General features: G+C 38.2%; 1 protein-coding gene across 1 annotated transcript in view; it reads left to right on the top strand.

Moving 5' to 3' along the window:
- LOC150015733 (leucine-rich repeat-containing protein 49) overlaps nucleotides 1-21,612 on the top strand; it is an 81,920-nt gene that overhangs the window by 5,235 nt on the left and 55,073 nt on the right. The window contains exons 2-4 of the mRNA XM_090271817.1: nucleotides 137-284; nucleotides 13,832-13,915; nucleotides 18,131-18,297. Coding sequence (XP_090127943.1) covers nucleotides 246-284; nucleotides 13,832-13,915; nucleotides 18,131-18,297 — 290 coding nt within the window. The 5' untranslated portion in view covers nucleotides 137-245. The remainder of the gene's footprint in view (nucleotides 1-136; nucleotides 285-13,831; nucleotides 13,916-18,130; nucleotides 18,298-21,612) is intronic.

Below are 21,612 nucleotides of genomic sequence, written 5' to 3'. Positions count from 1 at the left end.
CTATTACTGCAGTCTATTGATACTTTGTAACTGTTTTTTTACTCATCTCTTTTTTTCCCTATCTAGAACTGTTCCGTTAAATCAAAGTAGTATTTGAAGGTCTAACAATAACCTAGTGTTTTCTGTCTCTCTGCAGTTTTGAGAGTGTTTGCTGCCTTGCTGACTCTACTTCTCTCTCAGACATCACTTTTGATGGCAATCCCATAGCTCAAGAGTCATGGTACAAATATACCATCCTTCAGCACATGCAGCAGCTGCGCCAGCTGGATATGAAGAGAGTCACGGTGAGAACAGAGCAATGCCCAAGTGCTCGCTAGGCTGCTTTCCTCAGTGTGGACTAGGAAATTGGATGTGCATGCTCTGCTTGATAGTGGACTAGGGATTATCATAAATGTAATTGTGGTATATTTCAATTATAATTATAGATTTTTTTGAACACCCTTCCCCTATTCCAAATGTCATTGAATAGGGCTCTTTAAATTCCTAACCTTCTGTTTAAATTAATCATTATGCATGTTTTTTATTCTTGCTTAATATCTAATTAATAATCTACTTTGGATTGCATAAGAATTGTGTCGATAATGGCTAAGAACATGGATCCTGTAGCCAGACTGCATAAGCCTGAATCCTGGCTTGACTATTTTCTAGTCATATGACCTTCAGCAATTTACTTAACCTTTTATACCTCATTTTCTCAAAGTAAAATGGGAATTATAATTGTATTGTCATAGGGTTGTTGTTAAGGTGAAATGAAGTACTAAACCTAGAACGCCGTGAGGCTCCTAGGCAGTACTGCACAGAGTTGTTATTGATGCTGTGCCTCTCAAAGTAGCTCTCTCTTTTTTTATTTATTCTACCTCCATATGTGATATCTTCTGTACTTAGAAGTTCTGATATGGCTCCTGATCTAAATGAAATGCTGCATATGATACCCCTGCTTTTAGCTATGTAATATACATTAGCATATTATAGGCTCCATGAAATCCTAGAATAAAGAAACTTGCCTTAATTTATTCTATTGCATCCCAAATTAATTTATTTCATTTTCTCAGAAAATTCCTTTCAGTAATCTCAGACCTAAGCTTCTACCTGTTTTCTTACTTCTTGACTCTGCCAATTTTGATGTGAGTTCTGCGTGATCAGCTGGGTTTATTCAGTTGCCTGTACACCAGCTTCACAATGTGTGTAGTTTGCATCTCTACCTCAGCAATATTATAGGCAGCTGAGGTGGCTAGCAGATAGCTAAGTGTTGATTAATTCATGAGTTCCAGGGACCTGTAGGGTGCTGCTTCTCTTTGTTCCAGCACAGAGGCATGGTTCTTTGTCCTCTCCATTTGTTCAGACCTTTACTGTCAGCACTGCCTCGTACTTTTACCCTTATCTCATGTCTTTCTTAAGTGAGCCTCTTGGGTAATTCTCATTGCTCTTGCTGAAAAGGTTGAGATGAGTGGGGTAAGAGGTGAAGCTAACCCATTTATATAAATTAGTACTTAATTATATATTATGTTTTTTACAGCAAATTTATATGTCACACTTATCTACCCAACTAATGTCCTTAAGGGCAGAAACCATTCTTCTTTTTCCTCACCTAATACCTACAGATGTTCTGTACACATTTCTTTTCTTCTGTTTCACTCAATGCTGAGAGCGTAGTAATGTTCAATAGCGACTTGTTGGTTGAGTGAGATCTACCTACTTCTAGGCTTTAAATTAGGAGAATAATACTGTATATAGTCATTGTCCTTGTACGGTCCATGTGTTTGCCTGGTCAGGAAATGAGGGCAAATCACCTGGGAAGGGAGCAGGACCAGCTCTCCTGCTAAATGCAGAACAGCAATCCTTCGCGTCTGCTCCTTCACTGTTTATATTAGAAACTTAAAAACTCTTAAATGGAAACAATCTCAATGTTATAGAAAAATTGTACATACAGTACAGAGAACTTTTTTTCTTGGACCATTTGAGAGTAAGCTGCCAACTCGATTACCCAACAACCCTGAACACTTTAATGTATATTTCCTATAAACAAAGACATCCCCCTGTGTAAACACAATATAACCAATGAAATTGGAAAATAACTATTTTTTAAAAGTATATTTTATTGATTACATTGTTACAGTAGTTCCAGTTTTTTCCCTTTTGCTCTCCTCTGCCCAGTTCCCCACTTCCCTCCAGCAATCCCACCCTCCTTAGTTCATGTCCATGGGTCATGCATATAAGTTCTTCAGCTTCACCCTTTCCTATATTATTCTTAACATCCCCCTGTCTATTTTGTACCAACCATTTATGCTTCTCAGTCCCTGCACAATATCCCCATTTCTCCCCCTCCCCCTTCCCAGCTGATAACCCTCCAAATGACCCCCATTCCTGTGATTCTGTTCCTATTCTGGTTTGCTTAGTTGGATTTTGTTTTTATTTTTTAGATTCAGTTGTTGATAGTTGTGAGTTTGTTGTCATTTTATTGTTCACAGTTTTGATCTTTTTCTTAAGTAAGTCCCTTTGACATTTCATATAATAATGGCTTGGTGATGATGAACTCCTTTAGCTTCACCTTGTCTGGGAAGCACTTCATCTGCCCTTCAATTCCAAATGATAGCTTTTCTGGATAGAGTAATCTTGGTTGTAGGTTCTTGCTTTTCATCACATTGAATACTGCTTGCTAGTCCCTTCCTCTTTACAAAGTGTCCTCTGAGAAATCAGATGATAGTCCTATAGGCAGCCCCCTGTAGGCAACTCTCCACCTCTCTCTTGCTGCCCCCAGGACTCTGTCTTTATCTTTCACCTTTGGCATCTCAATCATGATTCATCGTGGTGTGGTCCCCTCTGGGTCTAGCTCACTTGGGACCCTCCGTGGTTCCCAGACCTGTATTTCCATCTCCTTCGCAAAATTTGGGAAGTTTTCCTCATTTTTTTTCAATTCTTGCTTCCTCATTCTACACTGGTTGACTGGTTTTTTTTCTTCCTTATATTCCAAATCATGGATCTGAACCCTGGTTTCCTTCCCTTCACCTTTGGTTTTGTGTGGATTTTCCTTCATTTCACTTAGCATAGTCTTCACTTCTCCTATGCGTTTGCTATACTCAATCATATCTGTCAAGCCTGTGAACATCTTTATCACCAGTGTTTTGAATTCTGTGTCTGTTAGGTTGGCTGTCTCCTCATCACTTAGTTCTCCCACTGGAACCTTGATTCGTTCCCCCTTTTCTGCCATACTGCTCTGTCTCCGCATTCTGACAGACTCCTGCGTTTGTTTGCCTCTGAGTCTCAGGTAGAGCTGTCACTCCTGTTATGTTCTAAGGGGCGGAGCCTTAGGGATTCGTCAGTACAGGGCAACCTATTTCACCACGTTGTGGTGCTGTATGTGGGGGAGGAGTCTGAGAGGGAACAATGCTGCCTTCTCAGCACTCACCCCTTTTCCAGGCACCTCTCCCACTTCCTCACTGGACTGGCACCCTTCTAGCTGCTGCCCTGACCGTTGTTCCCAGAGTGGGTGGGTCTACGGACGTTCTAGGACTGTGGGGGCCCTTTAAAAAAGCATACTCTGCTGAGACTGGCAGTTTCTGCCTTCACTCCAACCGCCACTGGTCTGCACCATCAGAAGCAATGAGGCTTTATTTTCCCCAGAACTGGGACCATGAGCTGTGTGGTCTTCTCTGGTATGGTGCTGAGAGTGCTCCCCAGGTGCCCCTCCTGACTTTTTAGAAAGTGTGACGGCGCTTTCTGCCGGCCTGCTGCTGCCGCCACCACACCACATTCTCTTCACCCCAGCTCCACCACTCCTACCTATCTGGATGAGTATTTCTTCTTTATATCTTTATTTGCTGGACTTCCATGCAGTTTGATTTTCTGTAACTTCTGGTTGTCTCTAGTTTTGAGGTTGTTGTAGTCCTCCTTAGTTGTGGAGGGAGATGCAGTATGTCTGTCAACGCCTCCATCTTGGCCGGAAGTCGGGAAATGACTTACTGAATAATTACTGGTGTCGAATTTTCACACCACATGTAATTTTACCAATCACATCAACAATATTTTGTGTAGCAAAATGGTCCACTTTGAAATTATACATTTGTGGGAGCTAATAAAATATTAATACTTTTCCTCCTACCTTCTAAGTTCTTCTGGCGGGCTAATAACCAAATTAAGAGAGACAGATTAACAGGAAAAAAATCAAAGTTTAATATATGTGCATGGAGAATTCACATAAAAAGTCCAAAGATGATGAGGCAACATTGGGTATATAAGGCATTCTCGGACAAAGGAGAAGGAAAGAGATGGGGTATTAGATTTCAGAAATTTACAGGTAATTGAAAAAGAGCAGCACACACCTGGCAGAAAAATCCTTGCTAGGTGACTCAGAAACAGTGGGACACAGGGAGTGTCTACTTGCCTGAAGCCCTCTTATTTATAGAACTTAATTCAAATTAGGCAAAGGCACATCCTGAGATCTCTTTCCTAGAGCAGGTTTTCTCTGTCTGAATTTCTTGGGTAGGAAATGGGTGAGTGTCAAAGGTTGTTTCTGAGTCTTTTGTTTCTTATTAACAGCTTAAAATCAATATTCAAAAGAGCATCTTCCTGGTGGCAGAATTCCAGGCTCTTCCCATTGCACAGAGATGCGTTTTGTTGCCATGTCTCTGTTGCCACCGTTTTCCAGGCACAGTCCTCAGTTTTCCTTATAACCTTGATGACTTTGGTGTTTAGGTAGATTACAGATCAGTTATTTTGTGGAATGACCCTCAATCCAGGTTTTTTTGATGTTTCCTCATGATCAATTTTTGGTTACAGATCTTCGTCACAAATGTCACAGAAGTGATTTTGCATTCTTCTTATCACATCCAATGGTCAAGTGATGTATAATTTATATTAATCCATTTATTGGTGTTGTTTACTTTAAGATGGTGGCTGCCAGGCTTCTCCATGTGAAGTTACTGCTTTCCTTTTGTAATCCCATTCCTCATAAAAATTTCAATGTATTCATTTATTCATATTGGTGTTGTTGCCTGTGGAAATCAGGCTCTTCCATGGGATCGCAAGGAAAGCATTCCAAAGGCCCACACATGGGAAATTGTGGTGTGGCAAGGATTATTGAGGTGGAAATCTGTCCCTTGGTTTCCAATGTCCCATGTCTGTTTGTCCTGCCATGGAGAAAGTTCAACTGTGTCTTCAGCAAGGCCAAAACAAAGGCCAGTGCCCAGAGTTTCTGTTCCATATTAAAGCTTAGTCCTTTGGAGTTCACACAGTCTGCTTGTGGGCCACATGGCTGCTAGACCAACATGGTCATGTGTTCCCGGGGCGAGAGAGAGAGAGATTGCAGAAATGCACAGGTGTGTGCTGGTCACTGAGTGAGAGAGATTGAGAACATCTTTGTTCACCAGGGGTTATAATCAGGAGCTTTTTCAAAATAACCAATCAAATTCCCAAGATTTCCTGGGCTTATGCTGGGCCCACATCCCCTACTTAGACTGATAGGCCTCTAAGGTCAAGTACCTACCCCTGCGCCCCCAACAACCTGGTACTATAGGGCAGACAGTGCTCCTGGGGAGATTTCCTGTGCTCTTAGGATGAAGTCTCCTCTGTGGGAGTGTCTTGGAGAGTGTGAACGAGTCTAAATGTTATAGCTTCCTGGCTACGCAAGTTCCCCAGTTTATTAAGCTCAGTCTCTAACTCCTTTGTGCTTTTTCTTCTTAATATCTAGTTAACTACTTATGGTAATAGTATGGATCATTATATTTAGTTTGACTTTTTGTTTGTAATTTTTTAGTAATTTTAGTGTGAAACAATATACCTTTTTAAAAACTTTCTGTAACTGGATTGGCAAAAGAAGTTACATTGGAACACAGTCATGTTCATCCATTTATGCATTATCTATGTCAGCTTTGATGTTACAGTAGTAGAACTGAATAGTTGCTCAAGGAACTTAAAATATTTTCCATCTTGCTAAAAATGTTTGCTGACTGACAACTGTTGTATAAGACTTTTTTGTTTAAAAGTGATATCGCAATTAAATATGTAATTTACCGTGCAAATATTCTAACTGGGGTGGATTACACAAATATTTAACGAACTTCTATGAACTAGGGCTCTGGTTCCCAAACTGTGTGCCAAAGATGCTATAGTGAACTCACGGGGGCACTGTGGAACATTTTTTGTTTTTAAGGGAAATGCAGCGATATTTTGTATCTGTGAGATACTGAAAAACTTCAAGCCCCAGGTAGTTTACCATTTCAACATAAGATCACACTATATTTCTCTCTCTGGCACCATATCTTTGCAAAGCTGAGTTTTCAGTGGTTACTGTGATGAAAACAAATCCATGCCAAGTCAGTATGGAACAGGAAATGATGGTGGCAGTGCTACTTGTTATAGTAGGCAGCTAGTTAGATATTAATGAAAGATAAGGGAGCCAGGCATCTAATTAAACTGGATCAACTAAGAAGCTACAGATTCACAGACACCCCAGGGATTATCCACATCCTCCACCAAAAGGACTTAGTCCTGGAGCAGACAGGCAAGATCAGCTTTCCATTCTCCCCAGGCAAACACCAGTCTCTTCCCATAGACTAATGGGTAATCAGTGAGGGGAAAATTCCTCTGCTGGGGCCTGTGCAGTAGAAGCCAGGTGGCGACTGTAAAGGGGAGGAGTCTAGCCTGGGAAAATCAGGGAGAAAGACTGGATAGGATAAGGTCATGGAACCCAGAAGATGCAGAAAAGGGATTGGGTAGGAGGAGAGCCCAGCACAATCCCACAAAGGATTAGGAAGATTGGTTAGTGTGAAAGGAAGCCTGCTCTCTCCCAGGCCCAAGGAAACATAATCAAAGACCAACAAAAGCCCCAGGTGCATTCCCTTTCCAAAGCAGCCACATGGACTGGGTGATGCAGCTCTGCAGGTGAAGCAGGCTGGACGGGAACAGAGACTGTGCTGGACTACTAGAGCCTTGGATGACAGGCTAATGCCATAGAAGCTTTGAGTCCTGGCCCTCCTTCTGGGCTTAGGGTGGCCCCAGAGACCAGGCTTCCGCAGCAAGACAGAGCTAAGCCACGTAGTAGTGGATGAGGCAGTGCGGCAGCGTCTACAGGGGCATCTCTATGTTATGCACCCTTCCATTAAATAGTGCCACGATTGCTCAAATCCTCCTATGTGTCAGCCCCTGAAATTCTTTTCTCATGAATTTGTAAGAACCCATTTTCAGACTAGCCCCCTAGACCCACAATTGGTCCCAGTCCACGTCCAACAACACAATGTAAGTAGAATGTTTGAGAAGTTGTGTGACGTCCTACAGGTACACATGTTCCATTGGTAAGTAATTGTAGTTATTTAAGAGTGGTGTATTTTTTCTTTCAATTTATATATATTATTTTTGTTCAAATGGCTACTAAATTGCTAGAATATGAATCCTTATTAAGCCGTTTCCTAAGTATAGTAAACAAAACTGTAGCACATTCCTTTTGACCCAGAGGCACTGTGAAAAAATTCCCGAGACATTCGTAGTCACTTTGAACTGAAAAGTTTCTGTACTGGGGTCTGTATTAGATACTAGAGATGATAAGGTCCGAATTTTAATTACAGTCTAGTGCAGAGGCAGTCATGCAGCTAGATCATAATCCAAAATGACTAGTTAGATAAGATGGATGGATTGACATGCATGGCACAGTCATATCAAAAAGCAAAGAACCCCTATGTCTACTGGAGAAATAGGCAAAGTTCTAAAGGAGAAAAATAGTTGATTTGAGTCTTGAAGAGCGGCAGAAAAGAAGGAGGATGTAGCTCTGAAGAATGTTCCAGGGAGAGAGATGGTGTGCAAAATGCGGAGGGTGCTGAGGGCGTAGCAGCTGATAGCCGTTCCACATGGCTGGGCAGCGAGTGCACACAGGACACCTGGCAGGGAAAGGATGTCTGGCGGGCAAGGACTAGGCCGCAATAGGCATTTTATGTCATAATAAAGAGGTTTGATTTGTGTCATGAACATAAAAAGAAGTCCTTGAAGAATTTAAGATAGTTTAATTGGGATTGCCTATGAAAAAAGATTTTCTCTCTTTGTAGTAGCCCAGACGATGCACTGGGAGACAGAATGAGTGATGAGATGAGAAGCAGGGGGATTAATCAGCGTAGGAGCTTCTGGGAGTCTGCGTCATAGGAATGGCAACAGATAATGTGGTGCTAACAGATAATATGAGTTTCTGGCTTAAATGCCTGCTTAACTTTTACTATCTCTATTAAGAAGAATAGTTTTAGCCTGTAAAGAATAGAAATACATATTAATAAGGTAAAAATGAAGCCTAGAATAGATGAATCCATAAGTTCAAATTGAGACCCACCTAGAGCAGGGACTGGCAAACTTTACCTGTAAAAGGGCCTGATGGTAAATATTTTAGGCTTTGGGGGCTATACAGGCTCCACTGAAAATTGCTCAGCTATGTCACTGTAGTATGAAAGCAGGCACATATGACTCATAAATGAATGAGCATGGCTGTGTTCCAGTAAAACTTTATTTATGAAAGCAGGCGGTAGACTACATTTGGCCTATAGACTGGGGTTTGCCAGTCGTTGATCTAGAGCAGTGAGTAAACATAGCAAAGGAATTGCTAAGTCCCTGAAAGTTATTCCTGAGGAGCAGTGTTGAATAACAGAGTAGCTGAAAGGTAAGATGATCTAATCTGTCTATCACAAAAGGAAAATATATAAATTCACAAATTGTGACAATAAACTTGATCTTGATTATGAAAGAAAACTAAATTGGATTATTAAAAGATGGGTTGTATTTAAGGAATCCATCACTAGGAGGCAGCAGAAGTTTACTAAAAACAATTTACACCAGTTATTTTTCTATTTTAGATGTTACAAATACCCCTTCTCAGAAGAGTGCTATAGATAGTATTTTGGTACTTAAAGCAAGGTATTTGACAAAATCTTCTATGAGGTTGCTTCAAGTAAATTGTATGACAACATGGTTAAATGGATTTGTGGTTCAGGCATACCGTCAGAACCTGAAGAAATTGATTAATGCCAGCGTATAGAGAAATCTGTACTGGCACGCCATGAGGCGTGTTCCTCAGGCCCATGCTAGTCAACATTTTTGTTCAATGATTAGATGACAATATTTATTTTATTCTGATAAAGTATGTGGGTGACAGAAACTGGAGTAGATAGAGACTGTGATATAATGGTTGATCAAGTCAGAATCTAAAAGTAGCTCAGTAATCCTGAAGAGGTTTAACACACTAGAGCCTGTGGGCCAAATCCATTCTGCAGCCTGTGTTTGTATGGCTTTCAAGCGAAGAATAGTTTTTATGTTTTAAAGCATTCTTTAAAAAAAAAAAAAAAAAGGAAAGAAAAGAAAAACAATATGCAGTAGAGATCTTATGTGGTTCACAAAGCCTCAAATACTCATTATTTGGCCCTTATAGGGAAAGTTTGCTAACCTCTAGTCTAGAAAAAGAAGTAGAGTTTAGCAAGATTTAAAAAAAAAAAAGATAAGTTGAAAGTTCTGAACTTGATTCCACAACATCAAATGAAACAATTCTTATCCCAAATGCAGAAAGATGAGAAAAAAACAAACAAACAAAAAAACTAGCATTGGAATGATATGTCCAAATTTAGTTGTGAGACGTGATTGTTAGAAGTTAATATGGTTTTAAAATATCCGTTCATAGACATTAGAGAATCCAGAGAACTGGAGAAAATAGTCTTTAATGATCAGACAAACTGGAGTTTTCCAGAAAAGTGGCATGATTCATTGACAAAGGAAGAGACAGAAGGAAGACATTGCAGGCCTTCAGATATTTTCATGACTGTCCAGTAAGAGAAGACACATTTTGAAAGGTTAGAACAAGGACCATTGTATAGAAAATTCTGGGAGGCAGAATTTTCTCCTTTTTATTTCTAAGGCAGACTTTTGTGAATGCAGGCAGTATGTTCACAATTCTGAAAGACACAATGTCTGCAGTTTTTACCTGGAACCCATTTTTAGTTGGCTTACTAGGAACTTATTTATAATTTGCTCACCAAAAAGTGGAATAGCCTATCTGAGATAGAAGTGAGTTTCTTTCTCACTTATGCTTACCAGCGCATTCTGTTTCTCATTCTCTTTTTGACATGTGGAAAGGTGATATTTCCTTTCCTCTTGCTGTTAGGTGTGCTCATGCTTTGGCCAATGAAATGTGAGCAGAAGTAATGTGTGTAATTCCCAGGCAGAAGCATTTAAAAGCCAGCGTGTGATTTTCCATGCCTTCCTTCTGTGGTCATTATGGAAGCATATGATGGGTTGAAGATGCCATCAGATCACAACACCCAGGAGAACCTAGCCACAATATGCAGGACTGTTGTCATGCTCTCTGCATGATCAGGAAATGAACTTTTCTTACTATAAGCTAGAACGAGTTGTAAAGTTGTTATACAGCATAACCTCGCCCGTTCTGGCTTCTCCCCCTTGGTAATCAGCAGCTCATTTCCTTGGGCCAGGAGCAGTCAAGGGATAGGGCTGCCAGGGTTTATTCACACTGATGTGAACTATGACCCCGGAAAAGTCCATTTTCTCTGTAAAAAAAAAAAAAGATTATTTGAATGAAAAATATGGACCATCTCATCTATACAAAAACTGTGATTTTAAAGTCTGTTTTAATACTTGATATAGTCAAAGAAAAGAATGTCTTTTCTAACTATCTGTTCTGTTGTTTTTAACTCCATGGTTAAAAGCCCACAATGCCATTTACTTTTTTAATTCCACATAAATTGCTGCCTATATTAGGACCATTTTGTTTAGTTTGGAACAAAACTTCTTGTATAATATATGCATTGTTTTAAAGCCTTAATGACCTGCCAACAGATAATCCAGGTTATCAAACACCTATTAAATCACTGCACTTCTTAATTAATTTGAAATCATTCCTGTAATAGGTCTTCATGACAACCACAATATGGAAAAAGGCTGATTTTCTTTTTCTTTTTGTCTTAGCTAGATCCCTTTCATTTGCTATATAAAGGATATGGCTTTTATCCCAGAAATTGAACTATTAACATGAAGATGCCAGAATTTCTGATTTTTACTCTTACCAACAGATTTATAGCTTATCTTTAAAATTAGAGGTATATTTTTGTTTCTAAGTTTAGTTACTCTATGATTATTTGGGTTGAAATACAGTCATCAGATATATAAATTTCTTAAAACACTCAATATTTGAATTAATGTGGCACATATCCAGTTTTCCTAGGTTTGGCTTTCCTTTTAAAGTCCTACTGCCTTTAATAGAAGCTCAAATTCTTTTAGAAAATCTGATGGAATCACCTCTTAAGTATGTGTAGTACGTGATCCATACAGTTTCCAGTACTTTTTGAAATTGGCTCTTTAAATAACAAATCTGTTTCTAGTTCACATTTTATAGATGAGTCAACAATTGAACATCAATATAATTTTCTCTTTAAAAAGTTTATCCTGAAATAAATTATATTTAGTAGGTACCAAATCAGTATTTACTGAACAAAATAATTATTAATCCAGCTATTTTGTGAAGCTAGGAGTTAAGGATCTGAATTTTTTATTTAGTTTATTTTTCCTCATTACTTCTATTCAGCCTTACATTAAGAATAAAACTAATTACGTATTGTAGAAGACACTTTAATTCACGAAAATCACATTAAATTTTGGTTTCCTTTTGAACAATAAATCATATTGGCAAATTACTACTGAGTTTTAACCTCAACTTTTTCATTTCTCTAAAATCAGTAAAATACTTTTAAATATTCCCTTATTATAAAGGAGACGACAAATTCCATTTCTTGCAATACGTGGTTTCTGATCCTGATTCTAGTCTCGTCACTAACTGTGTGACCTTGTATAAGTTGCTAACCCTCTCAGAGCATTTGTTTCCCTATTCCTAAAATTAGAGGCTTCCAGTAGATGCATTTCTAGTTCCCTTTTTACCTCTGTAACAGTTTCTCTTTGTGCATGTTCAATATGCTTCTTTAGTCTAGGTCTTTCTTTGTCTTCAGAAGCGTTTGTAATGGCTCATCCTCTAGAATACATTTTCAATGCCTCTTCGACCTTTAATTCTAACATAACAGATATACTGATCAAGATAGGACAGATTATGCTGCAGTAACGACTTCTCTATCCTCAGTGGATTAAAGTAAAAATTTATTTCATGTTCATACTAACTATCTGCCCATGGTATGTGCTCTGGTAACTTTGCTGCATGTTGTCCTTATTCCAGGACCAAAGCCTTTCAAGTACCCACCATCTGGAGCTTTGCAGTGTCTGTAGCAAAGGCTGGAGAGAGAATAGCTATATCATACATTGTCTTTGAAGGCTTCCACCTAGAAGTAAACACATGTCACTTTTGTTCATACGGCATTGGCCAAAGCAAGTCACTGACCACACCTAACTTCAAGGAGGCAGGAAGTACTGTCTTACGATGTGGCCTATGGCCTGGATGTGGAAAAAGAGGTCTTCTGACTATTTATCATGTTTTAAATAAAATAATGACTTCTGGTCATCATTATGGAAGGAAATTTGCAAACATCAAAAGTCCAGAAATATGTCTATCATTTTATTTAGCAGTTCCAGTTTTAGGTAATTAATGAACAAATATTTAAAGATGTATATTCAATAACTTATTTCTTAAATATATACTTATTGACTATCTACTATGTGCTTGAAGTTGACATGGTCTGTACCGTATGGAGCGTTTTGGGGTAAGAGAAGGGAGAGGTAGTGCCAGAGATAATTCCCGTGGAACAGGGGAAGTGCTGTGAAGGAAGCACAGGGGCTGTGGCGGCATGTGGGAACCTCCTTCTGGCTGGCTTTTCAGTCATTCGATTCTCTCTTCAGCGGTGTAAAGTCCGCTCTGCGAACCTCTCCACTGAAGTTTTAATTTCAGTTTTTGTAATTTTTATTTTTAAAAGAGTTCTCTTTCAAATGTGTTGAATTATTTTTTAGTTTCCTTTCTGAAGATATTTGCAAGTTTGTCTTTTATAATGAAATTGTTTTCTCAAATTGTGGCAAAATTTTGAATGCTACAAATCTTTTGATAATAAAAATTAAAAGTTACATGGTTATAATTTACTATGCTAAAATTTGACAATCTTCAGAGGGAAAGCATGATCAAGATTGTATATACAGATTGCAACTTCTAAAAATTTGTTCATAGTGAATATTGTAATATTATTTAGTTTATTTTTTATTACCTGTATTCAGCCTTACATAAGAGTAACTATGTTCCATACAGAAACATAAGATTTGAGTTAGGGTGTTGGGATTATGACTGGTTTTTAAAAATTTTGTAAACCGTCTTAAATGTTATTTCACAGTTTTTAGAATTTAAGAAATTCACCTGGCCAAATCAATTTTAAAACAAAGTAAAGTAATGTTATTAGTGGAGAATAACTTATTAATATTGGTGGAGAGTTTTTAAAAGGCTTTTACTTTTGTTTTATCATTTAAAAAACTTTGATTTGCAGCCATAAATCAAATCAAAATTGTTAGAAGTATCATTTTGACCCTTTCAATCTTCGTCATAAGTGTTTCTATGTGGAGCTATTATGGTCAGTGTACAAAGGAAAATTATGCAAGCCTGCTCCTCTCTTTTTTCTCCTCCTCCCATTTTTTCTCTCTTGTATTAGCTAGATTTATTTCACATCCAGAGTTAGAAGTAGAGATGAGAATGCAGATTTTTTAGAATTAGGAAGAAAGAAGAAAATAAAGAAAAACATGCTAATTTTTTCTTTGAGAACATAGTTTCTATTAGCTAAGTAGATGTCTCTCACAAAGAAAACCAGACTTACAGAACCAAAGATATTAGCATAAAAAAGGGTAAGTACTTAATACTTTTTAAAAATTTCTTCAGGAAGAAGAAAGGCGTATGGCATCTGTCGTAGCCAAAAAAGAGGAAGAGAAGAAGCGGGAAAGTCATAAGCTGTCCTTGCTTAAGGTATTTTCCCTGATGTCCACGTGTATGCGTGGGTTCACACTCACATATCCCAAAGCTGGCTAGTTAGCCAGAGAAGTGGTTTCCAACTCTGAAGTTTTCATTCTTGTCAACAGAGTGGTTTTTATAAATACCCCTAAAACTTTTATAAGTTTACTACCTATAAATAAACTTGTACTTCTGAAATACAATATAATGTACATTATAAAACACATGCAAAAGCTATTTTTAAAAAAAGAGATAAAAAAAATAACAGAAGTTATCATTTGTTTCCACACAGTTGATACTGTATTTATTTCCTCATGGCATTTAAAGTTCTAAATTTGAAAACTTTCTATTGGCTTCTCTGATATGGAAGTGGTAAAGATTTTAAGGAATGCAGGGATTGAAATTTGTTTTAAACTAATTTTAGGTGATTTAGCATATCAGCTATTTCTTTCCTTAAATAAAATGTTTTATTTTAAAATCTTCTATATTAACACCATGAAGTATAATAAAGGATAACTTAAAGCTTATATCTTGTGCTTCATACTGTGTTCTAAAACTAAGTATATCACGCTGATGATCATTACTCATTCTTGTCTTATGTAGATGCTTTTCTTTTCAAAATTAAAATTAAAATGGCGTTCGGAATTCAGAACGTGACTCATAGGGATACGAAGTTGTATATAATAAACTTAAGAAACCAGGAACCTTAGTAGGGTAACGGAAATGTTGTATATCTTGATAGGACTCTGGGTTACACAGGTATATGCACCTGTTAGAACTGATCAAAGGCTGACAGCTGTGGGCAGGGTTGGTGGGTGGAGGGGTCCAGCAAAGAGAAGAAAGGACTCATGGACATGGAAACTGATCAAAGAGTACCGTTAATCTGTGTATTTTACTCTATAAAAACTACTCTTAAATTAACGAAAAAGAAAAACAACTTGGCCCCAAGCCCTCTCAGCTCAGGCTACTACTTCAAAATTAATTAGAACCATTGCTCAAGGTGCTACAATTTTCTCACCTTCTGACTCCTCCTACCCTTTGTTTTCCCTCATTCCATTAATTCGATATGTCTGAGCCCCCTCTTGACATCTCTACCTTTTAATGATTTAGCCAGTAAGATTTTAGTTCTCCCTGTAATGGCATATTCCCTAAGGGTTGGCCAAAAATATATTGGCTTATAGGAAATATAGTTTTAGGCAACTATTTAGAAATTTATGGGAGCAAGATTTACCATTGCCAGATAATAGTATGACAAACTTTCTAACTGGTTCACTTAGACGAAGTAGTATTTCCTACCATGCTGGTGCTGCTGTCAGATGCATAAGTGAATGAATGAATAAATGAACAAAAATACATAAATAAATAAGTAGATGAAAGCTCCTAGACCTAAAGGACATTAGGTGAGCCCTAGAGCATGGAAAGGAAGAACAAACAAAGAAGCCCCACGATGGTTTAGCTCTAAGCTAGTGTAAGTAGAACCTGCTAAGGGCAACAAATTGCAGTTGACTCAACCTTTGAACTGAATTGTTTTCATTGTATACCCAATTCATCTGCTTATTATCAACAGCATTTTTGAAAATGTGCCATTAAATTTTTAGCAAACATGTTTTTTAAATATTTTTAAAAATTTTATGAAAACATCAAATATAGCGAATGCTTCTCCTATAGTAATTAAATAGGACTTTTAAATTATGGTTTTTAAATTTTTTAATAGGGGGGAAAGCATGGGAAATCAGAAGACCTGAGTTCTAGCCCAAGCTCAGATTGGGGGTCATAATACAAATACCCTCAATGTTTGCTGGGGATTGTTTCACATGACAACACATATTGATCACAGATAAAATAGGATAGGTGCTTGTAGAAAAACAGGAAGAGCACACAGACATATTTTTGGCCTTGTTGCCTTTCTATCTATTTCTCTTTGAAGCTTGGAAGTGAATGGGAGTGATAGTCATGGCATATACTGGTGTGGTATTGCTAGGACTATGAAGAATCAACTCAAGTGGTAGAGCTGAAGTTGGGCATCTTCTAAAATAATTGTCACTTTAACACAGAATCAGCAACGTATTGCCATCTAGCTTTAGAAACATGATTGTAACTGATATGCCAGGTGTATCTGTGATCATTGAGCATAACATTTTCTTTGGGTACCTTAACTCCTTTTGCTTTACATAATCTCTGTCTTCTATTTTGCTTTTTTTCTTGCTCCCCAGATATCTGGAGCCCTTCTGTGGCCCCTGGCAGCCAGCAATTCCCACTGATCCCAGGCTGCACTCCCGTTTTAAAATGTCTTCCCTATTCCTGGGCCCAGTTTAAAAAAAAAAAATCATTCTGTTAGTCAACCTGGTGTGTAGCTGATTTTAATAACCCAAGTAAAGGATGCTTAACTTTGGGGTGGGTATAGGAAAGTGTTGACATCTTCAGAGTATCTTGTTATAAATTTGTTAATATATTCAGTGGTGTAAAGATATTTTGTGTCTTTTTCCTATGCACTGCTATCTGTATCTGCCTCATTAAGGATATTTCTTTCTGCCAAACTCCAGTCAGCCCGAAAGCCAAGTGCATGGAGCCAATATGATAGCCATCCTCCACTAACTCACTGTCCCTGCCTCTTTCAAAGTGACCTTTATAATAAGTAAAAGTTATGACATTGCTTAGCTTAAGAATTGGACTGCCATAGTCATCTGAACTAATTGAAATAGAATTTCTTAAGGTAAAGTGAATTTTTATTATAGACTTGGGGAAAATTTTACAGTAGAATAGCAGATTCCTACTTGCTTTAGATAAGGAGGACATATATAAAATATCAAAAAGTCTCAGAAGTGTATACATATTAAGTATAACTCACTTAACTATATAGACAAATTTGAAATACCAAGCAATAGAAAAAATGCTAAAAACATTTCTAAACTTTTAAAAAGCTTAGTTTTAGTTAGCTTTGTCATCACTTTTTATTCCTATTCAATGACATTTCTACATGCTAAAACTTTAGATAACCAAATACAGACAAAGAGGTGGAACTAAAAATAATTATTTACTATTTCTGTGTGTGTGTGTGTGTGTGTGTGTGTGTGTGTGTGTGTGTGTGTGCGTGTGCACTGAGCAAATGCGCAAAGTATCTAAGAGCCTTCACTGCCTCCAGAGGGAGCAGGTGAAGAGGGGTCAGTATCACACACTTATTTCTCATTGCATGATTGTGCTCTTAGTAAAGAGGAAAGGGAAAGTGTCTATTTTCAGTCTCCACTTTTATTGACAGGCCATATAAAAATGTTAACTTTTGATAATGTAGAATAGATTAGAATAGAATAGTGATTATTTTTCCCAATCCATTTATGTAAGTTAACTAAAAACATTTCAACTTAGTACAGTCCCCTTTAGTAGTCTTGATCTGCTTTTTCCATAGGATTCTGTGAGGGAAGGACGCCCCAATGCCCTTATCAGTGCTTCTAAAAGTGAGGTCCATTAGCAATACCGGGGAGTTGGTTAGAAGTGCAAATTCTGGCCCTGCCTGAAACACACTAGATCAGAATGGGTTGAGAACAAGCAATTAGTATCCTTATAATCTCTCCACATGCTTTGAGGTACTCTAAAGTTTGAGAACCACTCCCTTAAGGCATCCATTGCATATAATAAACTAAGTTATTTTATATTTATCTAGGATGGTACTAGTCACCTAAAAACATTTCAACCTAGTACAATTTCTTTTAGTAATATGTAATTATTAATTTTAAGACATTGTAACTTATACTGTGAAGCTTGGAACAGTGATCAATCCCATTCCTTCTCTCTCTGTCAAGATTATTTCATCATATTAGTCCTAACTGTTGGGTAGGAAAATTAAAATATTATTAATGTTTTCTTTCTATGTTTAAACACAAAGCATGTCAGTTTCTTTCATATTAAATTTTCAGATAACACTTAAGTATATAAATTGCTGTTGAATTTACATATCTCCAATGGGAGTAATTAGTGTGTGTGTGTGTGTGTGTGTGTGTGTGTGTGTGTGTGTGTGTGTATTTCTTTAAGGATGATAGATCATTATTAAGATGTTTGAATGCAGGAGAGAAATAAAGGCCAGTTGTACTTTGTTTCAGAAAACAAATTTGTAGCTACTTTTAAGGAATAGATTCCTTTTTAAAGTGTGATAGGTAGTACAAAAAATATGCTCCTTGGATACTCTCCTGCTACAAAAATTGCCTTATGAACTTATTACAATAAACTTTTTCACAGGAGAAGAAAAGGTTAACAATTAACAATGTAGCGCGGCAGTGGGACTTGCAACAACATCGAGTAACCAATATTGCTACAAATCAAGAGAGAAAAGACCCTGATTCTCCTTCTCAGGACCCCTGTCAGATGGATAGAAGCACCATTTCTGCATTTCCAGAGGAAACAGGGTATGCAATGCTGTTCTTTCCAGATACTAGTCTTTGGGGAACTAATTGAGGCAGAAATGGGAAGTCATCTTACATATAATTATTTAACAATAGTGTTCTTAGGAAAACCTACTGAAATGAGAATTTCAAATTTAAAAGTTAAGATGAAATTATTGAAAAAATAACTAACTCCTAGTTTTAAAACCCTTCATTGCTTTTCTATTTGTCATAGAAAAAATGTAGATTACTTAATATAGCCTATGAGACCCACCCTCTATCCACCTCAACTATTTTATCTTCTTCCCCTGCTGCACCCTGGGTGACTTTCAGTTCAGTTACTTCCAGTCTTTCTGCTGCAAACAGTTGTATTCTTCCCTGACACTACTTCCCTGCCCTACTTCCCTTACCTTGCCCTAGCTTTAACTCCAGCTCAGCCTGGAGGTCTTAAATTTAGACTTCATATCCCCTGAAAAGCCTTCTCTATTTCCCAGAGACTACATTACGTCAGATACCCTTTTTATCTCTTTGTACTCTGCACGTTAGCCCTGGCTGGTTTGGCTCAGTGGATTGAGCGTCGGCCTGCGAGCTAAGTGTCGCTGGTTCGATCTTCCAGTCAGGGCACATCAGAGAAGGAAAACTCTGACTCCAAAAAACCTCCGCTGCCTTGCGGCATACCTCTTCAGGGGAAAGGCTAAGGGAGTAAACCCCGACAGAAAATCCGGAGCCGGAGTCCCTAAGGCGGTTTGACGTTGTAGTCAACACCGGCAACTCCTGCGGCGCACCTGAAGCCAAGCTGTATCGACTCCGTCTTTCCCTTGGACCCTTCAGCTGCGAAGAGAGGGGGGGTCTGCTGCATGGGCAACAGCAGACCCTCCATATCACCCTGCCCAGGCTCTGTAGCTTCAGCTTCACTGGAGAGGACACTCCAGCGTCATCGCAAGATGTCGATTCAACACGGGAGGAGACAGATACCGTGTCACTCCCGAGTCGGACTGCACAACCATTCTCGGCGGTGCAGATAGACTCTTAAGAAGCTACACCATCGTCTCTCGAGACGGACGGCTGCCGACGATGACGACTCTGCACGTTGCCTTCTTAGCACTTAACCATAACCACACTTAGATAAGTAGTGGGTAATTGTTTCTGATACATTTTCCCCACTAGAATGTAAGTTTCAAGAGGAAAAGAATCATGATTATCTTGACCTATATCACGTCCCCAGCAGCCAGCACAAAACGTTACTCCTTAACTAGCAGTATTAAGCAATCCAGCATAAAATATGAATAATTATTACAGCTGTGTTCTATAGTATCTGTGTATTCCCATGGTTCAAAACCTCTTTTCATCTATGGCACACACATCATGTAAGCCATATCTCCTGGTTGATAAGCAAATCTTAATATACTATCTAGACTTTGATATCTCTCCTCCTCTCCAAAAAGCACATTAGAATCAAGTAAATGAGAGGGAATCAAGTAAAATACAAGGTCTGTTCAGAAGGTATCCAGCTCTGTATATGCAAAATAGAGACGTTTGTTGAAGATACAAGATACAAAAAACATTGTATATAGGACAGTGATGCCTCAGGCCCCCTCAGAGTAGGCACCTTGGGACCTCACACAGTTCTCCCAATCGTCATCAGCTGCCCTGTCATATTTTCCTGAATCTCATTGATGGAATGAAATCTCTTCCCTTTCAAAGGTAATTTTAGTTTTGGGAAAAGCGAGAAGTCCCAGGACCCCAAATCTGGGCTGTAGGGGGCTGAGTCACCTGGGTGATTTGATGTTTCACAATAAAACTCTGTACAAGATGTGATGCACGAATGGGTGTGTTGTCATGATGAAGCTGCCAATCACCAGTTACCCATAGCTGCAGCCTCCTGAGTCATCCAAATAGTTTCTGTGGAGAAGTGTTCAAATTTAGTGCAATTTTATTTTGTAATACATGTTTAAATTAGAACATGATGTAATAAAATTAAATTTCTTGATCATATAATACAGAAAAAAATTCTCTCCCCAACTATTATGCCAAAATTCTTTTTTAAAAGTGTTTGTTCTTTTTTAAATTCTATTACAGGTGTCCCAATTTTTCTTCTGTTGCTTTCCACTGTTCCAACCACCCTCCACTCCCACAGTCAACCCCCACCCTGTTGTCCATGTCCAGGGTGATTTTTAATGCAAAATTTGATGCAGATTCATTGCTCTACTTGCTCAGTCATTTTGAATATGATGGCCACACAGTACACATGCTCACTCAACTGCATTTACCACCCCCACTGACTAGTACAGTGAAGTCATCATGTTCACGCATGTGCATTCCAGTCCACTCTCCTTGGCTGCCAGGTTATATTGATGTTGCATAAACATTTCTTATTATAGTAACAATGGCTGGCCTTTTCATGAACATACTAAATATATATAGTTTATTTATAATTCAAAATATATGTATATGATTTTATTTTTTAATTATATATTACTTATTGTGCTATTACTGTTGTCCCAATTATTTTCCCCCCTTTGCCCCCCTCCACCTAATAACCCTCACTGCCTCAGGCAATCCCCACACCATTTTTAATGTCCATGGGTCATGCGTAAAATTTCTTTGGCTACTCCATTTCCTATACTGTACTTTACATCCCATGGCTATTCTGTAATTACCTATTTGTACTTCTTAATCCTCTCACCTCTTCACTCATTCCCCCACACCCTCCTCCCATCTGGCAACCATCAAAATGCTCATCGTATCCATATTTCTGTCTCTGTTCTTGTTTGCCTAGTTTGTTTTTTTAGATTCATTTGTTGATAAATGTCTATTCATCACCATTTTATTGTTGATAGTTTTGATCTTTTTGTTAAATAAGTCCATTAACATTTCATATAATAATGGCTTGGTGATGATGAACTCCTTTATTTTTTTTCTTGTCTGGGAAACTATCTGCTCTTTGATTCTAAATGATAGCTTTGCTGGGTAGAACAATCTTGGCTGTAGGTCCCTACTTTTCATGACTTTGAATATTTCTTGCCAAACCCTTCTAGCATGCAAAGTTTCTTTTGCAAAATCAGCTCAGAGTCTTATAAGAATTCCCCTGTAGGTAACTTAACTGCTTTTAACTTCTGGTCAAGATTGTGGCATAAGTAAACATAGCTCACCTCCTTGCACAACCACATCAGAACCAACACTAAAATATAGAAAAACCATCACTCAGAATAGTCAGAAATCTAGTTGAATGAAAGTCTGACAACTACAGAATTAAAGAAACCACATCCATCCAGACTGGTAGGAGGGGCAGAGACTTAGAATGGACTGGTCCCACATCCATGTGTGGTGGATAATAAT

This window comes from Furipterus horrens, unplaced genomic scaffold (genome assembly GCF_987537825.1).
Source record: "Furipterus horrens unplaced genomic scaffold, mFurHor1.1.pri manual_scaffold_3, whole genome shotgun sequence".
In the NCBI taxonomy this organism is placed as follows: domain Eukaryota; kingdom Metazoa; phylum Chordata; class Mammalia; order Chiroptera; family Furipteridae; genus Furipterus; species Furipterus horrens.
The sequence above is the reverse complement of the archived record's forward strand: the minus strand, read 5'-3'. Positions and strand labels throughout refer to the sequence as shown.